Source organism: Heliangelus exortis, chromosome 25 (assembly GCF_036169615.1).
Source record: "Heliangelus exortis chromosome 25, bHelExo1.hap1, whole genome shotgun sequence".
Classification (NCBI taxonomy): domain Eukaryota; kingdom Metazoa; phylum Chordata; class Aves; order Apodiformes; family Trochilidae; genus Heliangelus; species Heliangelus exortis.
Genome location: NC_092446.1, coordinates 2,966,429 through 2,993,288, shown reverse-complemented (window position 1 = coordinate 2,993,288; position 26,860 = coordinate 2,966,429). Strand labels below are relative to the sequence as shown.

At 42.1% G+C, this 26,860-nt stretch overlaps 1 protein-coding gene across 2 annotated transcripts; it reads left to right on the top strand.

Moving 5' to 3' along the window:
* Window positions 1–26,860, top strand: MAPK14 (mitogen-activated protein kinase 14). 2 transcript variants are annotated; one of them, XM_071768771.1, is made up of 12 exons: window positions 1–292; window positions 7,495–7,624; window positions 11,381–11,439; window positions 11,809–11,920; window positions 12,418–12,447; window positions 12,904–12,951; window positions 13,412–13,526; window positions 14,467–14,538; window positions 20,419–20,498; window positions 23,225–23,303; window positions 23,576–23,749; window positions 24,443–26,860. In XM_071768771.1, exons 1-12 carry the CDS (start codon window positions 177–179, stop codon window positions 24,508–24,510), a joined length of 1,083 nt encoding a protein of 360 aa, XP_071624872.1. In that variant the 5' UTR covers window positions 1–176; the 3' UTR covers window positions 24,511–26,860. The 2 variants fall into 2 exon arrangements, with proteins under 2 accessions (XP_071624872.1, XP_071624873.1); XM_071768772.1 differs by lacking the exon at window positions 20,419–20,498 and adding an exon at window positions 22,612–22,691 and having other exon boundaries at window positions 39–292.

Here is a 26,860-nt window from a genome sequence, read left to right as displayed (position 1 = left end):
GTTTCTGAGAAGCGAGGCGGGGAGGGGAGAGGAGGAAGGAGAGGAAGGAAGGAGTCGGCTCCGGTTGCTGGAGGAGGTCGGCGGTGGTGGTGGTGGCGGCGGCCGTGGTGCTGCTGCAGCCGCGGGCAGAGCCTCCCCCTCCCGCCGGGCCGGGCGGGGAGGGCTCCGGAACCGAGATGTCTCAGGAGCGGCCCAAGTTCTATCGGCAGGAGCTGAACAAGACGGTGTGGGAGGTCCCCGAACGCTACCAGAACCTTTCCCCGGTCGGCTCCGGGGCCTACGGCTCCGTCTGGTGAGTGCTGGGAGGGGACGGGTTGCCTGAGGTTGCTGTCCACCCCCTCGGCCCCAAACTGGGTTCTCCACCTGGAAACTCGCCCCGGTTTTTAGGGATGATCACTTCGGGGACCTCAAGGAGGCGAGCAGGGCTTGCTTGTCCTCCGGGGCTTCCTCTCCTCCAGCTTTTTTCCAGTCTTCCCTGCAAGAACCACTGTGTGCTCCCGGTTTCTGAGCGATACCGCCGGGAAGCAGCGCAGTCTTCTCTTAGGAATGCGTCGGGGATTGCACCACATGGCAGGTGGCACTAAAACATTTTTGCAGGGGAAGATAATCGTGTCCCAGCCTCCCCCCTCCTCTCCCCTCCCCGAGTGATCTCATGTAGACATATTTCACTGTGCCTCCTTGCAGTTGTAGGTGGGGGTGGAGAGGGATGGAGGCTGGCAAGTCCCTCGGAGCCTGCTTTGCAGAGCTCAGAGCCTGGAACCTCTTGTCCCAGTTTTTTTTTTCCTTTTTTTCTGGAGTTGAAAGATAAATTACAGTTGAGGCAATTGCATTTTTTTATTGGAATCTGTTGGTAGGCAGGGTGGGTAGATGGAGGGCTGTTTCTGCAGCCCTGACTCAGAACAGCACATTTACAGGTATCTGCTTTTTTTTAATATATATATATATTTTTTTTTTTTTTTCCCAATCAGGATCAATGCAGAAAAACTTGTTTTTTCGCTGTAAAATGGCAAAATTGCTGCAGTATGAGACGCCTGGGAAAGTAAAGTCCTGGTGTCAAGTCTGCAGAAATATGGAGAGCTTGGAGATCAGTTTAGTTTTTAATTCTTACCTTATAGGAGCAAACCATCTGACAGGTTACACGTGTGAAATACAATACTTCCTTGATTTGTAGTTTCCTTGCTAAAGAATGTTGGACCACTAAACGTCAATTTTCAGGTCTGCATACATTGTTTCATATAAAAGACAAGGTTCTGTTCAAATCAAGTTTTGCATCTAGGTTTTAGTCCTGTAGAGCTCTATAAAAGTGTTCATAGATGATTGTGTCTTCTTGGTTAGGAAAGCCTTCCACAGGAATGCTCTGGCTTTTATTCTCTGTTCTTTGGCACTGTCAAAGCGTGAGCAGAATTTTCAAATCTGGGTGCACAATGCTCACACATCTGCTCTGCTGCTGTATTTGAGCAGCCATGCATATTTTTACATTACCCTAATCAAATTTGTCACAAATACCCTTGATGTTGTATCACAAGGAGGGATGCATGCTGCACTCCCCAAGAAAAGGAGTTGCTTTGCATGTGCTGCAGTTGTAAAGAAATAAAGCTCTCAGCTTTTCTTAAACTATTGTTCTAAAATTGTTGGTAAATTCAGCTTAAACAACATGCATTTCTTAAATCTGATGTGCCTCAAGTATTCAAATGCTTATATTTCATAAAAGACAAAAGCTGGTCAGTTCCAGGAGCAAAAATAACCATTATATTTGCTGAGCTTCTGCAAAAATCAAAGGGTTTAGGTCTAGTGAAAGGAGGACCTCACTGCCATAGCTGATAAATACTCCTGCAAATGCCACAGAGTTATGCAACTCCCTGAATGCAATAGGAAATGAATTTGCTCAATGTCCATTGATGTTTTTAAGGTTCCCTCTCCCCAGCCTAGCCCATTCCTCTTGTTTCTCCCCTCTCCACAATCTCCCTAGTGCCTGTAATACTTCCAAAGTTTGCTTTCACAACCAATAACTGAAGAGTTTGCAGCATGAGTTTCCTGTTTTGCTGGGTCAAAACTTTCAAAGATTGTGCAACTGTGTTCAGAGCAGATGAAACAATTTTGTATTGGAAGCAGTTTCAGACATGTGGCACACGAGTCTCTTTGCAGGCTGTGTCAGTGGTTTTCTGCATGTTCTTCTGAAAAGGTTTCAGAAAAGTTCTAGTTCAGAAAGTCCAAGGATGTGGCAAGTGAGTCAGAATTAATACAAGCAACAAACAAAAAACCTTGCACACACACATATATAGATATATACACATATAATTTTATTAAGCTGCAAATGGTATTTAGGATATTCCTGGAATGACTTGTTCTCTTCCCTGTCCCTTTAGAATTTTTTCTCTCCTAGTTTCATTTGAGGCTTTGCATTTGGAGTACCTCTTTTCTGGAACAGTAAATTGTAGGGGTTTTATCACCCTTAAACTGAATGGTTAAGCATACTGCCTATTGTTTTAGAATATTTTGTGTGATGAGCCATTCTGTGTAATAAAATACTCTGCTGTTTATTTAGTTGTCAGGATGAAGTATTTAAAAATGAGGAATTTCTAGAAAGTGGGGGGTGGGAAATTAATAAAAAAGAAATAATTAAGCCAGCAGATGAATCATTTAGCCTATGGAACTGCCTGCTGTAAGCTGCTTTAGATGCTTAATGTATGACTTGGAACACCCTAATATAAGGACCTGATGTTTTTTGTAGTCTGTGGATGCAGAGAGGGGGCATTTTCTGCAGGCAGCTCAAGGCAGCCAAGGTGTGTGCTTAAGCTTGGAGAAAATAGTTCTGTGTTTTCTGAAGCTTTCCTATGTGCTGTCTTGGAAGAAGTAGGTTCTGACAGCCAGCTTGGGTGGTTTTCAGGCTCTGTTTTTTAAAAACTGGAAGTATTTGGAGAGGCAAGTAGGGATTTGGCTCCAAAACTTCGAGAAACATCGAGATGTATCCTCAGGTTGATCATTTCCTAAGTCATGGAACAACTGCTGTGACATCTGTTGTGTGAAATCCTATTTCATTTATTCTTGCAACAGCTTTTTATATCCATACACAAAGTCTTTAGCACCAAAAGGATTTTTTTACCAGGTCTACACTAAAAGACGTGTGGCTTCCTGAAGCAGCAGCTTTGTAATCCTGCATGTGAGGAGGAGAGGAGTCTGGAAAATGCAGCATCTTGCGGTGGGAAGTGGCAGAAAGGAGCTGGGATCGATCGGTGACTCAGCCTGGAGCTGTTGGATCCCTGCATTGCTTGTGCCTGCCGGAGGGAAGCTCAGCAACCCGTGTTAGTTCAGCCAGCTCTAAGCTGAGAGGTGTTTTGATGGTCTTTGCCATCAGTTCCTAAGATGCTGTGAAGGCAGAGTTGCTGCACTCTTAGGAGTTCACTTCACTCGTGCATTTTTTGCAGTTTGTGAGTTGCATTGATATCTTTGTAAAAGAAGGGTTGGTTGTTTCTTGGGGTTTTTTTGTTTTCTTGTTTTTTTTTTTAATTGTTATTTGCTTGCTTTGCAGACTATCTGTGTTGCCTCATTTCATTTTTAAAAGACTTAAACAGCCAAGGCTTATTCTTCCTCAGAATCTTGCATAGGAATTCTTTAGCTTTTTTGTTTTGGGGATCTCAAGTTACACAGCCCTTTCCAAACCTCTGGTTTCTGCCCATTTTACCCCACAGTTTACCAACACTGACTCTGAATTTCCTGGGTATTGAAAAGATACTGAGATAATTCCCCTCTTTTTAAACTAACAGGAAAACACTCTGGATTTAAGAAATTTTGAGTATTAGGATCCAGAGGAAATGAAGTAAAAGCCCTAAATATCACTTTTATGGTAACAGTTTCTTTGTGGTTTGTTTTGTTGTTTTTGTTTTTTTTTTTACCAATGTATGTTTTAGGCTTACTAATCCCTTATCAAAGCATACAAGCTCCTCCAAAAAAATGTATGTATGCACTTGGAGGGACAGGTGCCTGCTCCTCCAGTCAGGTGCATGAAGAGTAATAAGATCAGAACCTTAAAACTGGGCTGGAGCAGCCATACAGGTAGGATGAGCAGAACACATGAGGAAGGGGATGGAGCAGGAGATGGGATGCACAAAAAAAGCCATGAGCAGAGCTCTGAAAGCAAAGGCAAATAGTCTGAATGTCATGGGAGCTTCTTCTGTTGAGAAATGAAATGAGAGTGAGCACATCTGTCCTAGATAAGATTTTTATTGCAACTTTTTTAAAAGCAGAAGGCAGTGTAGCAGAGGTTTTTGCCATCTGTTTTGAGGCTGACTGATTGAAATGCCTGGAAAGACTGAGCTGAAAAGTGGCTGCTGTTAATGCTAAACTCAGGTACTGAGAACTGTGGGGTTTCTGGCTGAAACTAAGGATATACATAAATGAACTTCAAAGGTAGTTCTGAAGGGATTCAGTTCATGTGGGTATTTGCACAGGCTCTAGTGAGAAGCAGCATGCTATTTAGGAAAGAAATCTTTTAAACAAAAATTGATGTGCTCATTATCTAATATGGAAGTTAATTGCACTCTTAATTAATTTAGTCTGTACTCAGTTCCTCAGATGTGTTCACATACTCATTCAGTGAATATCTGAGCTGAATCAGTGGACAGATTCTCTAAAATAATGGTTTTATTTTTGGTTTTATGCTCTGGATTCAGTTCAGGTGAGCTCAGAATTGTAGTTTCAGCTCACTCAGGGTGAGGTGGATGTAGCTGACATTCCATAGCACAATCCTGTGTGAGAGGTTAAAAACCATGGAATCAGTGATAAATTCTGAATTTGTGCTGATCTCATTTTAAGACAAATTTAAAGCTGTGGATCGTGTGTTTTTTTTTTTTCCCCAAGTGGGCTTTTTTTTAAGCTAAAATATGATGCAGCTGTTTTAAGACTGTGATGAAAGCCAGCTTAGTGTTCTTCAAAATGTTCTCCAGCATGACAGCTGTTCTGTAGCTCTGTGTTCTGGACTTGGGAAAGCCATTAGGCAGTTATCTGTGTTGTCAGACAAAGGCTCAGCATGCCTTTATCTTTAGGAAAATAGGCTTTGGGACCCAAATGTGACTGAATTCCCAAGTTTTCTGACTTCAGGAGTCTCACCTGTGAATGTGCAGTAATAAATGTGCTTTCCCAGTGTCACTGGGCTGGTGAAACAGATCCTCAGTTCTGCTGATGGCAGAAATTGGAGGTTGTGTATTTACTACAGAGGAATGATGACTTGGTCCAGCTCCAAAAATGTCATGAAAAAGAAGGTGAGATTGAATTTCCTTTGGACTCTGAGATTCTGTAGTGTTAACATCCTTAACATCATATAACATCCATATCATGTTGTGCCTGCTGGCTCTGAAATCTTTGAATGTTGTGGGAATGGAGAGAGAAATCTGTGTAGCTGTGAAGGTGTTTAATATGCAGGGGATCCCCTTCTCTTCATCCCCAGATGAAAAAGATATTGGTATATGTTGCCTTTTGTACCCAAAATGTTTGAAAGCTGGGAAAGATTCATGACTAATTCACAACATCATGTGCTGATTTATGGTGACTAATCCTACTTTTCCTCTAAGCCCTAGAAAACACCTTGAGAATCATGAAAATATTGTCATGTAATTGCAGCTGGAATTAGGGATGTTTGTATATTGCAAAATGGCATTTGTGATTTTTTTTTAATCCTGAATTCTCTGTTACCTGAAGTGTTGCAGTGTAAATATTGATATTCTGGTGGTGTGTGAAGACTTGTTGAAGACCATTTGAAATCAAGATTTAAAAAATGAATGCTTAATGGCTTCTTTTGTGTGTGTGAGTAAGGTGTGAGGGTTAACTCCTGGGTGGAACTGGTTGGTTATGGACTTTTCTTTGAGCCTGTGTGCTGGAGCTTGAGTCATTCAGTTTGGTTCTCCTGTGATCTTCTCCCTGGCTGTATTTTTGTATCTTTTCCAGAGTTTCTTCCCCACTGCCTGTGTGCAGATGCCCCTTTGGAGAGGACAGACTCTTCTTCCATCCTGCACTGTGGGTTTTTTTCCATTCTCTTGCAGGAGCTGGGGGCAGGGTCGTTGTTGATAGAAACTGGGCTTGTATTTTGTTTTCTAGTTCTCATGAACCTCGTATAGCAAGTATGGAGATAAGGAGTCTTCTTGCAAGCTAATTCCAGTTAGTTGCTTTAAAAATAAATGACAACTAATTTCAGATTGTTTCTTTGGCAGGGGGGAGGGAGAGGAGTTGTGGGTTTTTTCAGGGACTACTTTTGTGTTTGGTTTTGAACTCTGTGTTGAGCTGCTTCAAACTTTACATTTGTAAATGCACAGCTTTCCTTTTTGCTGGGTGTTTATGAAGAATTAGTGTATAGTCAATTTTAAATGGAATTAGGAGTTTGCCCTGAATCAAAATGCAGCAGGAGAACAAATACTATCTTTCTCTAACTTTCTCCATTCCATACTTTCCCCTTGTTTGTTATCTTGAATCAAGTGTAACCTTGATTTCACATCCTCTCTTTCTCCTCTTCCTTCCTTTTTGACAAACCCGAGCTGGTTTTGATAGAAACATCAAAGAGGAGCTAAATACCTACATTTCTTTAGTTCTTCCAGTATAAATCCTAAGCTGTGCAAGACTATATGCAGTATATCAGATATTTAACACTGTCCTTCATGTGTTAAATTTTCAATTGTTACAAAAATAACTGGCTTTTGCTTAATATTAAAAATAAATAGATTTAATAAAACTTAATTCAGAAGTTGATTTTACAAGACAAAATATGAAGTTGCCAAATAGGATAGTTAGTCTTCATCAGTTCTAAGAGGAAACATTATTTTTAGGTATTAGGTATTAGGTATTATATTAGGTATTATATTTAGGTATTAGGTTTTAGGTATAAGTTTCTGCTAAAGGGACACATTTCAGTAATGTTCAACTCAGCATCACTTATTCACCTGTTTTTTTTTCTTTTTGTAACAGGGATTTGGAACTAGTACCAAAGAGGTTTGATTTCTGCTTCTGTTGTGATTATCAACATCATAGTTGATTCTGTTAGACACAGGGTTTGGATTTTTGTATGGACTTAAACCATAAAAAATATTACCTTGAGCACAGCATGTTGTGGTAAAGTGTGATGTATGAAAATACACTCAGGATCACAGATAATAATTCCAAGTATTACTCTTCTCCAGACTTGTGTTGTCATGTTTAAGGTTGAGAGCACAACTCTTCTTGCAGAGAAAAATCATGAACCCTTCTTTTTCCCTACAAAATCTCCCTTTACTGTGTGAACAAGACTCATATTGTAAAAGTTTTCTGTAGAAACCAAGAGTTGTGTAAATATATGGGGATTTTTTTTGGGGGGGTGCAGACTGTGGACCAGAATGTCTTGAAATTTTTTTGCCTTGCAGAGCTGGCGTTGGAGTGTGACTCACTGGTCAGATTCCATCTGGAGCTGCTAAGTGGGCATTTACCAGTATTTATAAGAAGAAATTCTGATCATTTGATTCCTCCTTATTGCAGTTCTGCCTTTGACACAAAAACTGGGCTACGTGTGGCTGTCAAGAAGCTGTCCCGACCATTTCAGTCCATCATCCATGCCAAGAGGACCTACAGGGAGCTACGGCTGCTGAAGCACATGAAACATGAAAATGTAAGTTGAGGAGGGGGTATGAAATAGGAGGGGGTTTTCAAATATGTAAGGGGTGAGTGTCAGGGAGATGGAGTTAGGCTTTTCTCAGTGGTGACCAGTGATAGGACAAGGGGTAATGGGTGTAAATTGGAGCATAGGAGGTTCAAGTTGAATATCAGAAAAAATTTTTTTACTGTAAGGGTGACAGAGCCCTGGAACAGGCTGCCCAGGGGGGTTGTGGAGTCTCCTTCACTGGAGACATTCAAAACCCACCTGGACACGTTCCTAGGGGATGTACTCTAGGGGGCCCTGCTCTGGCAGGGGGGGTTGGACTAGATGATCTTTCCAGGTCCCTTCCAACCCCTAGGATTCTAGGATTCTATGAAAAAGCTGGTCTAAGGCTGGACTCTCCAGTGAGCACCCAGCATGCTTGCCTTTAAGGATCTTGTGTAGTTTGGTTTTTTTTCTAAAGCTAAATACAAAGCTTGCAGTGGTCCAAGGGATTATTGTGACAGCATGCAGATAAAAAGCCCCACATAGCCAACTTGGTATTCAGAAGTTTTAATATTTCCTAGAATAATCTGAATATTACTGCTTAGCAGGCTGATGCTGCCTTGAGGGTTTAGGACACAGGTGATGTCACTTCCATTCTCTTGCTCACTTGCTGTAGTTTTCATTATGTTAAGGATTTATTTGAAAAAAATTAAAATATCCAAGTTTGGGTTTAATGTCTTCTTGAGGGTTTTTCATACTTGTTTATTTTGGCTTGTCTGAAGGCAAGATGTTGGCTGGATTCCTGGAGGTAGAATAGGGAGGAAAAAAGGGGGTAGAAATCAGAAGGCTTTTCATACCAGCCATACACTTAAGTCATCAACGGGGGAAACAAAATAGGATGTGACAAATGTTAAACTATTTTTTAATGCAACCTGCACTTGGTTTAGACACCATCTGGCTGACCCTGGCTGTGTCTCTGGCAGGGACACACGTAAATAAATTGGTATTTACAGTGCATGCTGTTTGCAACAAATATTCCATGCAGTAGAGCAAGAAGTCCCATCACCTTCACTCTGCAGAGCTGTCAGAATATCAAGAGGAAAGGAAGGCTCTTGGTTTCTCTTGTCTGAGCAAGGTCCAGCTTAGCAAAAGGAAAATAAGAGTTTTGGAAGAGAGCTGAGCAAACCAAGGACCTTTATCTGGCAGAAAGAGCCAGATAAGCCTGATTTCATTGGAAGGTTCTCCTTGGGTGCCTGTTCACATTTCTTCTGTTGTGGCAGTGGTGGTTGTCTGGTGTGGCTCCTACTACCACACCCACCAGCTGGTGTCCCATAAAGCTTGGCATGTTTAGTGTGGCTAACATCATAATTGGAAAATCTGATGGAGATGTGTACTGGTGTCAGGGATTCTTCCTCAGTGTCTCTGCACAATACTGTTGTCTCAACAGCAGAGGTAGCATTTTGTCTTGCTTATTATCCATTCCCTGGAGACCTCTTCTCTCAGCTGAGATATTATCCAAACAGGAAAGCTTTGAATGTCTGTTACCAATAAATAAATCAGCATATAATTCCATTTTGTCTAAGCTTGTAAGGTTAAGCAATGGTAATTAGATTGTGACTGCTGCTACAACACTTCTGTGCCTGACATTCACTGATATTTTGGATTAGTACTATGAGCCTGTGTAGCCTTAAGAGTCAGGGGTAAAAGGAAGTTGTTTATATATAGAAATATTATCACTTCATCACACTGTCAGCTGTGGGAACTTTATCTAGGTTGTGGTTTAAAAATCCTGCAGATGCAGAGATCTTCAGAGACAGTTCAAGCAGGCTTGTTAGTGCTTGTGTCTTCACTCTTCAGGTTTCAATTTGGAAGTAAAACCCATGGCTTCACATGGCCCAGAGCTCACCAGCCAGCTGGAGGGGGTGGCAGTTGAGGAGCTGGAGCAAAGGATGGGTTTCTGTGTCTGTCTCTAGTCTGGTTCATGATTATCTTCAGCAAATAAATGGCCTTGCAGAGCACTCAAGTGTGTCTGCATTAGATTTTCACATTCCAGGAAGCCTTGTTAGCTTGCATAAAGCACAACACTGAGCAGATGGGAGAGCCAAATGGGTTTGTTGGCATGTGAAGAAATTAATAAGCTCCTGACATCCTAAAATGCTTGGAGGGGAAAAGAGAAGGCTAGGGGTTGGGTGGTGTTCACACTTTCTTAGAACTGTGTCAGTGAAGTGCTGCAGAAAAACTGTATTGAAGTGTTTGTGAAACTGGATAAAAGATACAGGGAGTTTGAGCCTACTTTACATTGTGGCAAAATTAAAATGATTTTAAAAAAACCCTAAAGACTGGATAGCAGAGCCAGGTTTTGTCTTTCTGTGCTAAACTGCATGGATAAAGTTGAATTTTTATGTAAAAGCTGAGACAGAAGAATCCACTGGAGAAAGAAGCTGTAAGCATGAGTAGTATTATACAGGATAGGTGTGACTGCTGCAGCTTGAAGATTTCTGTCTAGAAATGGAGTTGCTGTGCCATATATCAGGAGAGACAGGAAAGTGTTCTATTTCCTCTGTTTCCTCAATAAAACATTATCTAGAGCAGATAATGTAGAACCAGGCTTTACTCCCTACCCACTTGCTCTGTTTACCAAAACCACAGTCTGGCTTCCTTGAAGATTTGGTCTTTAATTTTCTGCTTAGGGAGAACTCAATTGGCTTTGACATCCTTGGGAAGTGTAAGCAGTGGGATAAAGAGGATGATGTGAAGGGGAACACGTGAGTGCAGCTCCTGGTTTTGTAGGCATGGTTGAACCTTTGCTGGAGCTGCTGAAATGTGCATGGTGCTTCTGTACCCAAGGCAGGTGAGATGCTGGCTTAAAAAAAGAAAAGGATTTTGGAGATGGATGAAGAAAATCTGTCCTTTTATCTCACATACTCATAAAATATTTGCTATTAAGACAAGGAAAGTAAGGTTTAAAATTTAGCACATTGCACTGAAAGTTAGAGCAATCTTTTATCAACCAGATGGATTTTTAAAAATACTGTTAATGACCTAAAAGGTAATTATGGGATAAAAAGGTGTAGGTCATCTTTTCCACGAGGTGATAGCTGCATCTCCTTGCACTCTGCTGTTAGCACAGCTCAGCTGTGCAGGGGGAGCAGGAGTGGCTGCTCTGCAGGCAGAAGATACAAATGACTGTGAAGGTGTTTGTGCAAATTGGGTCCTCATTCCATTGCATCCTTCTCCTGACTTATTTACCACTCCAGTCATTATTATTCATTGCTTGTCTTACAGATCCTTGAATTTTTCTGGCCATTACTCAGTACAAGTGAAACAGACAGCATGTCCCAGTTCTCATTTTAGTGTCCAGTCAGCACAACTAAGAATTGAGCAGGAAGCACACACTTTTGTTGAGCAGTGGGTTGTGGGTTTTTGTCTTACCCATTTATTTCCTGAAGAACATTTAGCTGATTTTTGAAGTAAGGAATTCTAAACCATTATTTGCACCTGCCTGCTGTTAGGGCTCCTGTTTGATGCTTTACATGGATGGCTGGTATGAAAAGACAGGTGTATGTTTTTAATCTGATTTTTTTTTTTTTACAAGAGAACTGAATGTTTATTTCTGACCTTGTATAAATACTAATTTGTCTATATCTGAATGATTCCTGTAGCTGGAAATTAATTAAACTGCTACAGGAACAAGTAGTTCCTGTTCCACAAACCATCTCAGTAACTGTGTCATATACTATGAATGTATTTCACAGTTTTTTCACTTTACCATTTTCTTTCCAGGTGATTGGTTTGTTGGATGTGTTCACCCCTGCCAAGTCACTAGAAGAATTCAATGATGTGTAGGTAACTTCTCTGAAGACTGCAACAAAACCTCTTTTGTATCTTCATTCCATCTCCCAGAGCATTACAGAAATATTTGCCACCTTCATTTGTCTGTCATTAATTTGAAACAATTCTGAATTCCAGCCCAAAAGATCCTAGGAGATCCTAAATTTTTGGACTCTTCAGATTTGTTTGTTGTCTTCATTTGACCAGTGCTGTAGGAACTCCTTACTAATCTGCTGCACCATTTAAAATGTCATGAGCTACATTTCATTCAGCAACAGATTTTGGGACAGTCAGCCCTGCTGCTGGAGCTTCATGGGGAATTTTTCTCCTAATCCTCTTGAAAGGGATTGCTTCACCCATGTGCTTCCTTTTGTTCCTAGGTACTTGGTGACACACCTTATGGGAGCAGATCTGAACAACATTGTGAAATGCCAGAAACTCACTGATGACCATGTGCAGTTCCTCATATACCAGATCCTTCGGGGGCTGAAGGTGCTCACACCTGTCCTACCTGAATGGCCATAGCTCAGCAGTGGGAGGTGGAAGCTCTGGATAAATGTCATCTCCTCAGAGTTTCATATGAGTATACAGTGGGGCTTCTGTAACTTCCCTAACATGTATTTTATCTTTGCTTCCCTCCATGCCTCTTTGGAGCTCTGTATCATTAAAGTTATGCCTCGTTTAAGAAGCTATTTCTACACGTTGCTGAATCTGGAAGATTCTGAAGTAATCAGTCCTCTAATCTGCTCTGACCAGGAATCTTCCATTTATTCAGTTTTGTTTCCTTGTGTTGTTCCACTCCTGGGTGTTCCTGAGGAGGGACACAGTGAAACACCTCCCTGCTTGGAACCCAGACACTCTCTGGGTTCCTTCCTCAGGGAAGCTGTAGTGATGGAATTGTGTGGGATGGGGTAAGGCTGTATGGTCTGGTGAGGAAATGAGGAGGCTGCTGTGACTGTTATATAAAATTTGTCATCTTGCCTTTACAGTACATCCATTCAGCTGACATAATACACAGGGTGAGTATCCTGAGATTGCTTCCTGTACTGCACCAGTGTCTTTAAAAAGTGTAGCACAAAATCTGACAAGGTGGCACCTGTAGATACAAAAAGAAATTTTCTAATAATTATTTTGGCTGAACAGTCAAAAGGTCAAACATGGGAAGCAGTTGTTAAGATCCATAGTTCCTGTTTCTGCCTATTTTGGCTTCTATTTTTGTGAAACAGGGTCTCCAGTTGTTAAATATACATCTACAGCACTGCTGCTGCACTAAACCTGGATGCATTTTTGTTTATATGTGAAACCTCTGAGGGCCAGAGAAGAGACAGCTGGGAGTGGGATGAAATAATTTTCTCCAGTCTGACAAGCTGATATTTACAGCCAGTTGGAATCTCTTCACTGCATTTACATTTTTATCTCTACTTGTGAAACAACATATATACTGCTGTTAATGCTGATGTTGTTTAATTTTTTAGGATTTAAAACCCAGTAACCTGGCTGTAAATGAAGACTGTGAGCTAAAGGTAATGTAATCACCAGGTCTTACTGGTTTGACTGGGACTTTAAGTGAATGCTTTCTGGATGTCCATTGGAGTTGTGAAAAGTGAAAAAAGAATTCCTTAAGAAAATACTCTTGTGGCTGAAAGTAATGAAGTCCTTCCCAGGTGTAAGGGGCTGTAAGGTTGGCTTTTTCTGTAATTGCACTTTTTTTAATGAATCATCATGAAAGTGAAGAGTTCAAAGCTTTAGTTTGGGCTCAGTTGTTTCAGAGAGAGAAAACACCCAGAGGTACTTCTGATTGTTGAGCCCCACGCTGATCTGGGCTCCTGTCTTTTAACAGGTTGTGAAATGTAGTTTCACAATCCACCCTGGCACTTGCAACACCTCTCCTCCACCCAATCCAATAACTGCTTAGTTATTTGCTCTGAGGAGCTTGCAGTGTTCACTGCAGGGGTTGGTGGATGTCTCTCCTCTCTCCTGCAGATCCTGGATTTTGGCTTGGCCCGGCACACGGATGATGAGATGACTGGGTACGTGGCCACCCGGTGGTACAGGGCTCCTGAGATCATGCTCAACTGGATGCATTACAACCAGACAGGTAATGCATTAAATGCATTAAACACCAGGCATTCCAGTTCCTGAATTATGGAAAACATTGTCCTCTGTTTGTTCTCCTTTCCGTTTGATCACCTCAGTTGGCAGCCAGGGTAATTAGGCTTCTGTAAGGGTGATTAAAAGAAGGAAGGCACAAGTTAGTGCTTGAACCACATCCTGCCAGATGCAAATGAAGAATCGTGGTGATAGCATTCACAAGGCTTCTCTAAACTGGAGATTTAAAATTGCAATCAGCAAAATATGGCCAGCACTTCTTTATTTTTTCCAAGCACAGTGGAAGCACAGGTTTCCCCAAGCACAGGTTTTGAAGCGGGTAGAATGTATCTGGATGAGAAGGTGTGTTTGTAGGAAGCTGTTGGGAATATGCTGAAAATGTCTGGAATTGTGATGTGAAGAAATACTAAGAAGTATATAAATCTCCTTTCCTCTCTTCTTAGCCATTTCTTCCCAGTAACACCTCCTGTGCAGTTTCCAGTAGCTTCTCAGCAACACACTGTGCTTCCTGACAATACTTCAGATCAGGCAGAGAGAAGAAAAGCAGAAAAATGGTTCTGGTACAAGAGTGCTTATACATCCAAGGAAATAATGTGCTAGTCTGACTTCATACCTCACTACTTTTCTTTTCTCTTTTGCATTTATGTGGACCTGTCTTGTATCTGTAGTATAACAGTTGGTGGTTGGTTGGGTAGAATTTATTTCTTAGAATTGTCTGCAACAGGTTTCTTCCTCTTCAGTTCTGTAGATTCCTCTTGCTCTAGAATTCTATTATTTGGAAAAGCCTCAGCTTTAGTACCTGCTATCAGTGAGCTTGCAGTGTATCTCAGATTGTCTCAACAAGGATAAAGTTGTTTGTACCTGTTGGATGGATTCTATTGAGACTTTATTTTTCTGCATTATGTTGTTTTGTTTCTTATTCTGTTCAGTTGATATTTGGTCAGTGGGCTGCATTATGGCTGAACTGTTGACTGGAAGAACATTATTCCCTGGTACAGACCGTATCCTTTACCAGTAATGCATTTGTCTGAAATTGAAGTTAGAGATTTTAATTTTCTCATACTCCACAAGAAAAGAAGTTCTGGGTTTGTCTGGCTGTGTTTTATTTTGTTTGTTTCTTTGTTTTTACATTAATGGCTTTTTTTACACACAGTCCCATGAGGTGAGTCCTTGAGAGTGTGCAAGAAGGCAAATTATTCCTTTTTATTGTCTGTTAACATCATAAGACTTCCTCACATGTTCTTTGTTTCTGGGAGCTATTTTCCTCTAAGTTTATTGAAATGAGTTGCTCCTTGAGTTTGTAGAAAAGAAGTTCCTGGAGCAGGCTGTCTGCTAAGAATCCTCTCATGCTTCAGTTTTCTAGCAAACATGAAGCATCCCTTGCTGCCTCTCTGCTGTGTCCTGTGGTGTGCTGGGAAAGCCTTTGCAGCCAAGGATCTCATTCCCAATGGCTCCAAGATGTGTAGGTCCCACTTCCATGGATTGTCAGCCTTCTTCCAGCCTGTGCCTGTCTAGATAGAGATGTGAAAAATCCAGCTGGAACAAGAGCTTTTCAAAATGATAGTTTTGCTCTGCCAAGGTGGGCTGGGTAGGAGACTTTGGCACATGGATGAGCTCAGTTTGTGAGAGCTGCTGATGATTTTCCCCAGGAAATGCAATCTGAGCCCTGATAGATATTGTTATATATTTACAGCTTTTGTCCAGCCACAGAGCACACAGCAGTAATTTATTACTGTCAAGATTTTTCGTTGCCTGGAAATGGGACTTTTCACCAGAGAACATGGCATTGCTCACCTCTGGCCAGTGTTTACTTTTTCAACTGGAATTTATTTTAATAACTTCTATTAATTTTTTAGTACTTTTATCTATAAATCCAAATATGTTAGCATTTGATTAAAAGAAGGCTAGTGCTGGGAGTGCTGGCCTTCTGTGTACCATGGTACTTCTGCAAAGATTCTGAAACTCCTTGACAGGGGGAAGGCTTTTGTTCCAGTTTTGGTGCAGTTTAATCTCCCTTTTCAGTGTTCTTTACCCTTTTTCCTCTTCTTTTTCTGCCTATCTCCATCTCATAATCTGTCTTCAGATTTGTTGGCCTTGTTATACTTCACTGTTTACACATCTCTGCTCTATTTTTCTGTGGTCAGGGACAGAAGCAGAACAAACATGAAAGAGACTTGGAGCTGGAAAAAAGTTGCCATATTTCTGTTGGCTGATTTGGCACCTACAGTTGGGGTTGGGCAGGTTTGGTTTTTTTTTCTGGTTTTTTGCATATGTCAAGAAAAATTGACAAATCAAGAACTGTTGATTCAAACACAGCAAGTCTTCAAGCTGTTGCCACTGTTTAACCCCAGTAAGGCTTTAGAATTTAAAAATCTTGATACTTGCACATAAAATGTTTGCTGATGGGATCTGCAATACGTGAGAAATGCTTCAAAATATCTTCTTTAGGAATTGAAGAGAACAGTTAATCTTCCAAGCCTGAGAAGTTTGGTTTTTTCCAGCTACATTCTTAGCTGTGAGTAACAGCAAACAATGCCTGCAGTGCAAAATGAAATTTACTTTTAGGATCTTAATTATTTGCTGTGTCATATCAAGATATTTTACTAATTCATCTCCTAGGAGATGCTGCTGATTCTTTACCTTTGGTGCTCAATTTCTTTTGCAAATGGCTTTTGAATTAATTGCTCTTCTGAGTTGGTTAGATCTCAAGAAAAATAAGGCCAAATTCTCTCCCATTGCAGATAAAACTTTGTAGTTTGTGTGTGGGGTTCCCCACTTTAAATAATGGTTCATGTGGTGTTTGATCATGAGGTTAGAACTGTCAGGGGAGCAGGATCTGTGGCTGGGAATCTTGTTTGTGTGTCTCCCACTTCCCCAAGGATCTAGAAAGGCAGCAGGATGTCAGCTTTCACTCCAGTTTTGCTGACATCTAAAGACAGCAGCAACAAGACATTCCAGCTTCTCCCCAGCTTGGAAGATTCTCTGAAATCTTTATGTATGGTTTTTTTTGGAGTTTTAGGAATTTTCTAGATGAAGCTCTTGTTGGCTACTGCTGGGCTCTTAATTTCTTTGTACCCACAGATTTGCTGTGTTCTTCCTGCAGTGTCACTGACTTGATTTTGCCATTAATATCAACAAACTTAATTCAGGGTGTATTTACCATGCTTCTGCTAGCCAGGGATGCAAACAGTGTGTCCAAATCCTCTGAATTTCTAGGGAATTCACTTTGCAGTTGGAGGCAATGTGACTGTGTTCAGGAACCTGGAAGCTGCTCCTGTTGGACACCTGAAAATGTGACATTCCTCTTGATTTTTGGTCTCAAAACATTCATTTGCTCAAGTCTGGAACTTCACATTTCCAAAATGGAATGGTAGTGACAGGATAGGTAATGCCTTCTCAGGGTCAGTATCTTCCTATTCAAATGCTTCTCTTGGATAAAATATTGGTCTCTTTTACCAAGGGTTTAGCAGAAACACTGTGATATTATTTGCAGTCCATCAGATATTTTTTTTATACTGCCTGGAGATACATGGGTTATTTTTAAAGGACTTCAGTACAGGCAAGCTGTACACTCCCTTTAATCTGGTAAGTAATAAAATTGTATTCTGAGATTATGATCTTTGCTGCTGTGATGATTATACCCCTGATAAACTAATGCTGAGTTTAGTTTTACATTCTGAAGGAGCTGATCTGTAGAGATTCTGAACATGTCACTGACTTAAAGCAGGAATTGTAGAAACTCTCAGAAAAAATAGCCCTGTGATTATTGTGGGCTTAGTTCTGCAGGATTACTGCAATATTTCTCACTTAAGTCTGAATGTAACCTAACTGAATTGCTCCTGTTGTTGTCCATGGGTGGAAATATTTGGATGAAAGAGGTATTTGTAATATTGGTAAAATCTCTGCTAGGAGGTGGAGGAGGGGAGTGAGATTGTGGGAAAGAGATGAAACTTCAGGTAATGGAAATCAGAGTCCTTCAGGATTTTAATGTGAAGCATAGATAGAGGCTTTCTTGTTACTATCAGACCTGTTTTATTCTAAGACCAATTTCTGTTAAGAATGTGTATTCCTATTTCTTTACCTCTCTTGTAATGTGGATGAATCATACAAATAAGTGGAAAATTGGACTTAAGTTTGACAATTTTTTTGCCTAAAATGATATAAAGCACAAATAATACCCTCAATGTTGTGTACTAGTTTAGCCAATTTTCATTTTCTGTATGTTTTAAGTTGACTGCATTCCCTTTGAACTCTGAAGAGTGTTCTTATTACTATTTTTATTCAGTAGTGTGGTGCTTCTATGGTAACTAACCAGTGTGAAATTGCATAGGCTTCTGATCCATCTTCTTCTTGCTTGTGGTGGCAGCTAAAACAACTTCTAAACATTGCTTTGCCTGGGCAAACTCTGACAGTCTTGTAATCCTAGTCTTACAGTGCCTGATGGCAGGTTCCTTTCTGAATTTTGGAATCACTGAGACTCACTCAGACCTTGAGGGTTCCTTGGTGGTGGCATTTGGGGTCTGCATGCCTGTGCTTTCCTTCTCCATGCACATGTTTGTGGTTTTGGTTTTCTTTTTTTCCTTTTCTTTTTGCTTTTGCTTCGTATTTACTCGGTGTTTCTTCCTGTCTTTTAATTTCTTATCACACCTTTCTCTGGGACATGGGAGGCCCTGGAGTTTTCAAATATGTAAGGGGTGTGTGTCAGGGAGATGGAGTTAGGCTTTTCTCTATGGTGACCAGTGATAGGACAAGGGGTAATGGGTGTAAATTGGAGCATAGGAGGTTCAAGTTGAATATCAGAAAAAATTTTTTTACTGTAAGGGTGACAGAGCCCTGGAACAGGCTGCCCAGGGGGGTTGTGGAGTCTCCTTCACTGGAGACATTCAAAACCCACCTGGACACGTTCCTAGGGGATGTACTCTAGGGGGCCCTGCTCTGGCAGGATGGACTAGATGATCTTTCGAGGTCCCTTCCAACCCCTAGGATTCTATGATTCTATGATTCTATGATACAGGGATGCTGCAGTTCAGCAGGTTTGGGATGGCAGAGCTACAGCCAGCAGCATGATTTGGGGTTTGGCACTCCTGTGGCAGTGCCAGTGACATATTCAGTGTTTTCTCCTCTTTTATCTGAGAAGCCACTGACACACATGCCACAAGCATCAGCCCACAGCATTTTTTTTTTTTTTTCCCCTGGGAAAAGAGCTGACAGCAAACAGGACTAGAAATGCCTTGAAAAGAATGGAAATGTTTAAACTCAGGTATGAAGCTTCTGAGAGGAGGGTTGGCAGCCTGGAACCTGCACAGCTCTTGCACAAGAAGGAGTGAGAGATGTCAGGGCTGGTTTTAGTGGTGCTGAAGAAAAGCCATTTGAAGTGAGGTAACTGTGGTTTGTATGTATCCAAACTGATATTCTGATTGCCTTTGAAGCAGGGACAATTAAGGGTTGGCAGTAATTCAGCAGCTAAGCTAAAGCCAACCAGGTAGCTTGGATTTACTCTTAAATTTCAAGTGTTTAAGCAGGTGGGGACTGTCCACTTGAGAAATGAATTCAGCTTTTCTGACAGAGCTCCAGGGCTTTTAAAATGCATTTCATATATAACACTTCAGACCAAAGTTGACAGCAAAACCCAAAAGTTTTAGTGAAGTATTGGTGGTTTTCTTCATCTACAGCTTGCCAGTGTTACAGGAACTTTGAGGCTTTTTTTTTTTTTTTTTTTTTTTTTTGGAAAAGGTAGGAGACAGCTTTTGTAGTAGTTCAATTAAAAGATATTCTAACAAGGAATTGGGACTGTATCTTAAACCAGCAGGAAGGCATTGATCCTGGGGAAAAGATTGCCTAAAAAGTAGTGTGCTCTTACTGCAAGGAGGATGCTGATATATCATGATATATGATGAATATTTTGATAGAATTTTCAGGGCAAATACAAACACCACACAGTCTGAAATTCCCAGTAGGTTTTGAAGGGCAACGTGGAGGATAATTTAGAGAAGAAGGGAGATTATTCTTTTAGTAGTTTTTAAAAAATAACTCCTGTCTCCTTACCATCTTGAGTTTTAGACACAACTGTGTCCATAGTGGGTTTTTCCCTTCAAGTGGAGGTTTTTTCAGATATTTGACTTGTCTGCCTTGTTAAAGAGGACAGCTCAGCTTGGCAGGTGGCAGCTCTGTTCTGGGTCAGTCTTTGCAGTGTTGTGTCCCAAGAGTTTCCTGCAGAAACATTTTTAATGACCTATTCAGAGCCCATATTCTGTTTCTCTGCTACTCCAGTGGTTCCCTGGACAGACCCAGATGCTTTGGCCTCTCCTGCCCTGCTTGTCCTGGGCATGGTGGTTGGGTCCAGCCCCTCTGTGGGCTCCTCCAGGCTTGGGAGAGCTGCACCCAGAGGGATGCTGGAGGTCAGGAGCAGAATCCAATCCTTTGCTCAGTTTTAGAAGGGGCTGAATTACCCTGGCAGGAATTCACCAAAGGCCTTGCAATTTTTAACATTAGCACCTCCCCTTCAGCCTTCTGCTTTTACTTCATCTGTCACTAACCCGACCTAATCCTGCTAACTGCTTCTACTTCAGTCTGGGGCCTGAAAAGGTGCAGGGAGCATGTGAGCTGGTCCTGAGCTGGTGTTTCTCCTGGCTAGTGGAGGCTGCAGTGACCAAGGAGTGCATGCAGAGTCACTGCAGGGAAATTGTTCCATCTGTCTGATGCAGACAGAGCTGCCTGGTAAGAGGGGATTCAATTGTAAATGAGAGGAATGAATACAGTTTGTTTAAAACAGCTTTTCAGCCGAGGCCTTGGCAGGTGTCAACTTTCAAGATTAAGAGGCTGATGTGTTGCACTTTTCATTTTGATTTGTCCCAGCATTTTCCTTTATGGTCCATCATTAGATATTGATCAGTTGAAGCTCATTTTGAGACTCGTTGGAACACCAGGGCCTGAGCTTTTGAAGAAAATCTCCTCAGAGTCTGTGAGTTTACACTTTGATTGTAATATCTGCCCTTTCAAAAGTCCCAAGTTTGTGTGCTGCCCTCCTGTAGTCCACCTCTAGTATGTGCTGGGCTTTATTTTCTGCTGGTTTTCTTCCTTTGTCATTATCTTTGCTCTTGGATGGCTTTGAGTTCTTACAGTATGTGTTGTATCTGATCTTAACTCTGCCTGTGGTATGATTTCTTCCTTCCATGTTCTCATTTTACTGCTTTGTGACTTTACTTTCAGTTTGTGGCTTTATACAACGTGGTGTCTTGTATGATCAGCAGCTGCTGAGGAATAATTTCTCACAGCTAAGAACTTGAGGCTCAGTTATTATTTCTCCAGATTGCCTGCCCAAAGGATCTTGCTTAACAGGAGCAAGTGTGTTACCCTTAAACACACACAGTCCCTTCTCTAGGATGAGTAATTTCTCAGATGCCACTCTCACCATCTCTGGTTTTGTAGCATAAAATCCAAAATTCCTTTTAGCTGCTGTTATGTGGCAGCTGGTTTTGAGGGCACACAGTGCCTTGTCTGCTGGGACTCTCACCCTGCTGCCTCTGGAAAGGGTGTTGCAAAAAACTTCCTGCAGTCTCCTTTTTACCCAGTGACCTCTGTTTTCACCATGTTACCATTTGTATATTATTCTAACCTTGGACTGGGAACTTCTGTAAAGATACCATCAAATGGCTTTTAATTTAACTTGTTTCTGGAGGTGAAGTGCACAAAAATCAGAGCAAGAGGTGCAGCCCAGGTTAACAAGTTATTGTATAGTGAGCAGGGAGCTTGCACAGAGGTAACTTCAACTCTGAACAGTCCCTCTGCTGTTTCTGACACCTCTAGAGGATCAGCATGGCAGAGAGTGCTGATGAGATGATTTTGTACTGCAGCTTATGCTCTTTTTTTGTGTCACAGTGACACTAAATGGAAGGTGTGAGGTTAGCCTTGGATTACACCTGATGCATGCCCTGCAAATTGGAATGGGTTGGTCAGCTTGCTGCATGTCACACCCCTTTAAAAAGCCCTGAGATCTTCTGCCCTTGGAAAGGTTGGAAGGAAATACTGGAGATTGCTCTGGGTGCCCTACAAACTGACCCTGAGGACAGTCTGGTATTTGAAGTGTGGGGGATTAATGAGAGAGGAAGCTTAAAGGTTGACCAGGTTAAGCAAAAGATTATTTTGCAGATGGGAGATTGAAGTGGATGTTTGGTTGGGTTGGGTTGGGTTTTAAAACATAGCACAGCAAAAAGTGTAAAAGCAAGAACTGTGTAAAAGCAAAAGTGTAAAAGCAAAATTGCTCCTAGCCAGGTTCACATCAAGAGTCTGTTTAAAAAACCAGAAAGCATTAAAATGCTGTTTGTACTCGAGTTCCTCTGTATGGAGGCAGCAAAACTACTCAGTGTTTGAGGGCCCTGAGTGTGTCACTGTCACGAATTCTGGGTTTCTGCTGTGTTACTTTACTTGCTTTTACTTTCTCTGTCTGTTCACTGACACCAGCTAACTCTGTCTTATGCAATGCTAATGAATATTTTGCTAATTTTGCATTTCTTGCCTTCTGTCACCTCGCCCACACAGCAAAGTGCATTCAGAGCTGTTGGGAAGGAGGTGTCAGTGGGGAGCCAGTTCCACTTTGTACCACAAGGAACTGAAGCACTTTCTATGCAGCTAGAAAAAAAACCTGGTAACCAGTGCAGAGGATACCATTTCCTTGTTGTTATTCCTGTTTCAATTTCTGTTTATTTTCCTGAGGCTTTATGTAGCTGCAGCAGCCTAGGAAAATTTTTGAGGAGTAGCTTCAGCCAAAGGGAAACTTCTACTCTGGGGGCTTAAAACTGCTGGGAAATGTGCAGGCAGACATCTTGTAGTGTGATGCTGCTTCTGGCAGACAGAAATACTTTCTGTACCTGGCACTGATCTGTAACTCTCCAATGTTTCAAGTGTTCACTGGTGCAACTGCTAAACTTCACGAGTGTTGGGAAAGAGGAGTTGGGCCCTGCCTGTGTGGCTTTTGCCTGGTGGTTTGCAGGAGAGATGCTTTGTGTGCAGCTGTTTTTCTGTTTGAAATGGTTTTATGCACTGTTTTTAACAAAGCCCTTGACTAGGCACTTAAGATATTAACCAGCTTCAGCAGATCATGCGTCTGACGGGAACACCCCCTGCATATCTCATTAACAGGATGCCCAGCCACGAGGTGAGCCCTGAGCAGCTGAGGGGGGTTTGCAGGGCCAGGATTTCCCTTGCAGTGTTGGCTGCTTCTTCCTCGCATGTGGCATGGGGTGGGTGATTAACTCCCTGCTCTTCAGCAAGATTTTTTTTTTTTTTTTTTTTTTTTGTACTAAATGAAGATGTGAGACTTGGACAGTGCATCAGAGTCCTGAGGCTCAGGGGAGCCTGGCTGTGAGTTGGTTTTAGTGTTGAGGACCATGTTGTGTGGCTCACTGCTGCCCCCCTTGCTGTGCTCAGCCTTCCTGGGGTGCCAGGCAGGCACCTCCTTGCTTTTCAGTCTTGCATGAACCCCAAATAACATCAGCTCCTCCTCTGCTGTCTTGAGTGGCCTTTAGTGGGGAAGGGGTAGTGCTGATGGGGCTGAGTAAGGACCAAAATAAGCAAAGAGAAGGTAAAGCAAAGAGACAGACCATAATAACCAGTGCTTCGTGGTTGGAATGTACTCTTGTCTCAGTGGCTGGTTTGTGTGATACTTCAACAGAGTATTTATTTCCACAGGCAAGGAACTACATTCAGTCTTTGTCTTACATGCCGAAAATGAACTTTGAAAATGTGTTTATTGGTGCCAACCCACTAGGTAAGGCTTGGCTGGGACACGGGGTCCTCTTCTGGCATGTCCTGGGACACTGAGGCTTTTCCCAAAGTGGTGTTTGGACTGCAAAAGCACTTGAGGAGAGAGCTGTGTTTCAAAGTTTACAAAGTATGTGTGGGCTGAGGGTGTAAGAGGAAGAAATTGAGGCTGATGGGTGGGTCCTGAGAAACTCCAGATTCCTCCTTCACACAATTCAGGTTTGGGAAGGCAGCATCCCCCTGTAAAATCCTTCCTTTTCTGTTCTGGTGCTTTTGCAGCTGTGGACTTGCTAGAGAAGATGTTGGTGCTGGACACAGACAAACGAATCACTGCAGCAGAAGCATTGGCTCATGCCTACTTTGCTCAGTATCACGACCCAGATGATGAACCAGTGGCAGACCCCTATGACCAGTCCTTTGAAAGCAGAGAACTTGAGATTGAAGAATGGAAAAGTGAGTGTGGGAGATGGGAGAGAACCAGCCTGCTCCCTGTAAGCTGTGGTAGTTAAGAGGCACAAAAGAATCTGGTAAAAGTGTGGGCATCTGATTGTTCTGAGTGCATCTCTCAGGTGGTCTCTTCTCCCTAGTAACAAGCAGCAGGACAAGAGGAAGTGGCCCCAAGTTGCACCAGGGGAGGTTTAGATTGGATATTAGAAGAATTATTAACTTTTTCACTGAAAATGTTATCAGCCACTGGCCTGGGCTGCCCAGGGAGGTGGTTGAATCCCCATCCCTAGAGGTGTTGAAAAGCCATGGGATGTGGGGCTGAGGGACACAGTTTGACTCTGGACTTGATGGAATTGGCTTCGTGGTTGGACTCAATGACCTTAAAGATCTTTTCCAGCCAGAGGGATTTTGTGATATAATTACCTTAATCCCTGGCAACTTATTTATTACTCTGAGCACACAAAGTGTCAGTAGCATAGCTGCTCAGATCTTTGTTTTCAAAGTTGCATCTCCTCAGCACTCTGGAAGCATCCTTTAGTGTGTATTTTAGTTCTGAGAATGGTGTAACCATTCTTCTCTTGTTCTTAAATCATGTTTTTCCTATAAAATAGTGTTAGAACCTTTCAGACTGTTGGAGGTTTTCATGCATGTTATCTTTAGGTACTGCCTGCTAAGTTTCTGCCACCCTTCTCCCCCCAGGCCTGACTTATGATGAAGTCATCAGCTTTGTGCCACCACCACTTGACCAAGAGGAGATGGAGTCCTGAGAAAACTGCTCTCTCCTGTTTGTCCCACTTCACTGTGAGGGGAAGGCCTTTTCCTAGGGACTCTCCAATTATAGTTCAAGTGCCTCTGTCACAACAATGTTCTCCTTGGTGGAGGGGTTTTGTTTGTGTTGAATTGGGGAGGGAGGGGTGGGGAGGGAAGCAAACAGAAGTCTGTGTAAACATGCTGCATGCTCTGTGTTCTGTGTCCAGCCCCTGAGGACCTGCTCTGACCCCTCCTTAGCCCTTCCAGTGCTCTGCTGGGACAAGGTGGGGAAGTTGACCTTTTAAAGTTTGGTTACAATCGTTGCCATTTATCAATTCTTCTCCAATTAAGTAACCTCAAAATCAGGCAAGCTGGTTTATAGGCTTGGAGTCCTTCTGTCCTGGTCAGGGCTGAAGGTGGGGTGTAGGGATGTCCTCATTCAGTGCCAGATGGCTGATTTACATCCAGATCTTCCTGGTACAGCAGAACATTCAGGGCTTCTCGTGTCTGGTTCTTGGAATGTGAAAAGGTTTTGTGTGAAACTGTAAATATGTTTGTGCCTTAAATTGAACGGGGAGAGAGGGGAAAGGAAGTCTGGAGTGGGAATCTCTGACCCACTGTGTTTCAGGGTGAAGGCTCCCAGATAGCCAGGCATGAACTCCATGTAATCAGGAAATAACTTCCCGAGGCAGCAGCCTCTACCCATGGATTTTGGATATTCTTGTATTTTTCTCCTCTTCCTCTCACTCTGAGGCTTCCCAGCCTCAGCTCCCAGGAGGCAGAGGCTGGAGAAGATTCTTGCTAGGCACACATTTGTGAATTTTGTTCCTTCCAAGGTGGGGTGGTTTTTGCATGGTGTAGCTGTACATGCATGTAGAGCTGCTTGATTCTTGTTAATTTTTTTTTTTTTTTTTTTTTTTGGGGGGTGGCACTGGGGCAGTGAAATCCTCATCAGTGAACTGTGTTACCCAGCCCCTCAGTCAGTGCCATGAAATCACAGCATCCTTTTGTGCTGCAGCTCCTTGTGAAATCCCTGCCATTCCAGAGGAATGAAGAGGAGGATAAAATCAATGGCATAGAAACGTGCCCCTTTTTTTTGATGTTGTTCTGAGCTTCTGCTTTCAGAGAAGGAGAGTTTGGGATAGAGGGTTCCTTCTGAGATGAAATGTAAAAAAAAAAAAAAAAATGTTCTTCAAAGAGATGACTCTGGTGTCTTGTGCCACAGCTTAAGTTATTTCCTGAAAATAATTCTTTTTATTACAAGGATTGGAATCCAAAGCAAAGAAATCAGCATGCATAAAACCACAATCTCCCTTTCACTGTCTATATCTATAAATATAAATATTTATATATATAACACATCACATTTACTAGAGGTTGGTTGTTTTGTTGTTTGCCTGGGGTTTTTTTTACCCTCTCAGATGGGAGCTTCTTGGCTGTTTTTTCACAGGTTGATCTCTGCCTGAGGAAACCTGAAAAGCTGAACACAACCATGGTTCAAATATTTTGTATTTTAAAAGACTGAGTGAAATACCCACGAGATAAAGATTGGCAGGAGGGAAGTTTCTGTGTTCCTGTGCCAGGACTGTCCCTGGGGAGCTCAGAAGCCTGATTTTTGGGACTGGTGGAGGAGATGTTTTCTGACATCTGTTGCAGGCATCCTGGTGGACAAGGTACCTGTGTGTGAGGGAAAAGACTTGTGCAGTATTTTGTATTTTTGTTACCAACAGGATGGAGAGGAAGCATTTGTGGGGTTTTTACCCCATTTTGAAGAGGCAGCACAAAGGGCTGGGACAGGGATGACAAAGCCATTGATTCTTCCTAGGCTGCTTCCCAGTGATCTCTTCAAGTCAAACACTTCCTAAAGGTGTGGGGTGAGATGAAGAGAGGAGTTATTTCATGTTTTGGGATAAAACTCTCCTCAGCCCAACAAAATCAAAACAAAACAAAAAAATCCCCCAACACCTCCCTTTTCTGCTGAGCCAGCAGTCCAGGTATTGAAATGAAAATGTAGATATACAACATAAACCTATAGCAAAAGTCTTTTTATCAGCTGTTTCATGTGTAGATGCTACGGTGTGATTTCATGCAGAAGTATTGCTAAAGATTTTTAAAAGAATTTAGATGTTGTGAGTGTGTGTGAGTGTGTGTGAGTGTGTGTGTGTGAGTGTGTGTGAGTGTGAAGGATTCACCTGGGGGCTGGGCTCTGCTGGCAGCCCATGGCACCCCCCCTCTGCCCAGAAGGATGCACTTCAAAGAAGAAATCTGCTCTTTTGTTTCTGTCCATGGATTTTGCTGTAATTGGTGATGCCAGATAAGTTGTCACGATACCACTGGTTAAAAAATAAAACCTATTTTTCAGATTTA